We start from the raw sequence: 1,848 nt of genomic DNA, 5'->3' as shown, positions 1-1,848 counted from the left end.
GGAGAGGGAGAGGGAGAGGGAGAGGGAGAGGGAGAGGGAGAGAAGGTGGACACCATCAAGGTACATTGTATCTATTCTATGAAAAAATTTCAAGAATAAGTAAATACTATTATTTTTAAAAAGAACTAGAAATTAATTTTAGGCACATCCTGGTGTGAATATAGGAGACAGGTCACTACCACAAGACCCACCCACAGTACTTAAAGGAGGATACAGGGCATTGTTACAAATTAGGTTAGGAATGAGTAGGTGTTTAATCAGCTCTCAAATGCACCTGGACTCAGGTCTGGCTTTGTCCCCTTCCCTCCCATAGAGAGCAATTAGGAAAACAAACTCAGCTCCTAGTGGTACCATGGCTCCTGCTGGGAGGGTATTAGTGAAATCGCTCCCTTCCAAAAAGGGATTCTGTGGACCTCAGGAAAGCCATGCTTATGCCAACTGATGTAGAAATAGTCAAGGAGAAAATGTTTTCTTTTAAAACGCTCTGTTGGATTTGACTTTATAATTAATGCATTAAGTGATAACACGCACATGTCCTCACACATGTACTCACACGCACACACATACACTCATGCATACACATGCACACACATGTACACATGCAAAGAAAGATAAGAAGTACATTTAGTTTGCATACCAAGTAAGGTGCAGGGAGGGCAAAGGATTATCTTACAAAAGCCAAGTTCAGGAAATTCCTGTCTTGCAAGGCTATGGTACCTTCTGTGGAGGAAGGAGCTTGCCCTTTGGAGTCTGACAGACCTGCATTTACTCTCTGGCTCAGCTATTTACACATGCTTGCACCCTGGAAAGTTAGCTAAGCATGCAGAGTCTTGGTCTCATTAGTGATGGACCGTGGTAAGGATCTGGCTTGCTGCACAAGTATGAGGTCCTGCGTCTGGATCCTAGGACCATGCAAAGTGTGGGGAACAGGAGCCAGGAGGACTCCTAAGGGCCACAGGATTGCTGGGCCTGCTGAATTAGAGAAATTCAGGTTCAGTGGGGCTTGAGACAGTTTGGTGGCCAGCGTACCGGCGACTCTTCCAGAAGATCCACGCGTGATTTCCAACACCACATAGCTGCTCATAAGTGTCTGTAATTACATTTCTAGGGGATCCAATACCTCTTCTGGCATCTGTGGGTAGCAGGCACTCACATGATGCGTAGACAGAAGCAGACAAAACACCAAGACACATAAAATAGTAAAAACTGAAATAAAAAAAGTAGACAATGATGGATCATGATGCCTGGACTCTATATGTATATGGGTGTGTAAAACACACACACACACACATACAGAGGAACCCGCACGGGTATAAAAGTTTGCAGTTTCCCAACAAAATTCAATACTCAATTTTTTGGGGGGGGACAAGCCAATCAGATAACTACTTTCATAAGGGACTCCAAAGAACCACAAAAGTCAGATTATCTAAGAAAATATGGAATCATCTTACAAGCCAAATGTCACAGTTAGGGTGTGCTGGACGCAGCGAGGTTAGTGCACTTACTTGGCATTTGCATGGCTGCTGGTCGTCAGGTTTGCCAGGGCCAGTGCAGCTGCTTCCCTCACCTCCTCATTGTCGCTTCTGAGCAACTGCACTATCTGTGGAATCCCTGCAGAGAAATGAGTGTGAGCCGTGCCTCCACACTCATCCATACAGCCTGAGTGTGGCATCTACACAGCCTGAGCAGGGTCACCACACAGCCTGAGCATGGTCACCGCACACACAGCCTGAGCATGGATGGTCACCACACACACAGCCTGAGCATGGTCACTGCACAGCCTGAGCATGGTCACCGCACACACAGCCTGAGCATGGTCACCGCACACACAGCCTGAGCATGGTCACC

At 46.5% G+C, this 1,848-nt stretch overlaps 1 protein-coding gene across 4 annotated transcripts in view; it reads right to left on the bottom strand.

Annotated features, from left to right (window-relative positions):
• Positions 1-1,848, bottom strand: part of Armc3 (armadillo repeat containing 3) — a 99,983-nt gene that overhangs the window by 43,004 nt on the left and 55,131 nt on the right. For all 4 annotated transcript variants that reach the window (XM_021193603.1, XM_021193605.1, XM_021193602.1 and 1 more), the window contains exon 10: positions 1,506-1,611. In XM_021193603.1, coding sequence (XP_021049262.1) covers positions 1,506-1,611 — 106 coding nt within the window. The remainder of the gene's footprint in view (positions 1-1,505; positions 1,612-1,848) is intronic.

Source organism: Mus pahari, chromosome 3 (assembly GCF_900095145.1).
Source record: "Mus pahari chromosome 3, PAHARI_EIJ_v1.1, whole genome shotgun sequence".
NCBI classification, from domain to species: Eukaryota; Metazoa; Chordata; class Mammalia; order Rodentia; family Muridae; genus Mus; species Mus pahari.
Note: the sequence above shows the minus strand (reverse complement) of the source record. Positions and strands in the feature narration are given on the sequence as shown.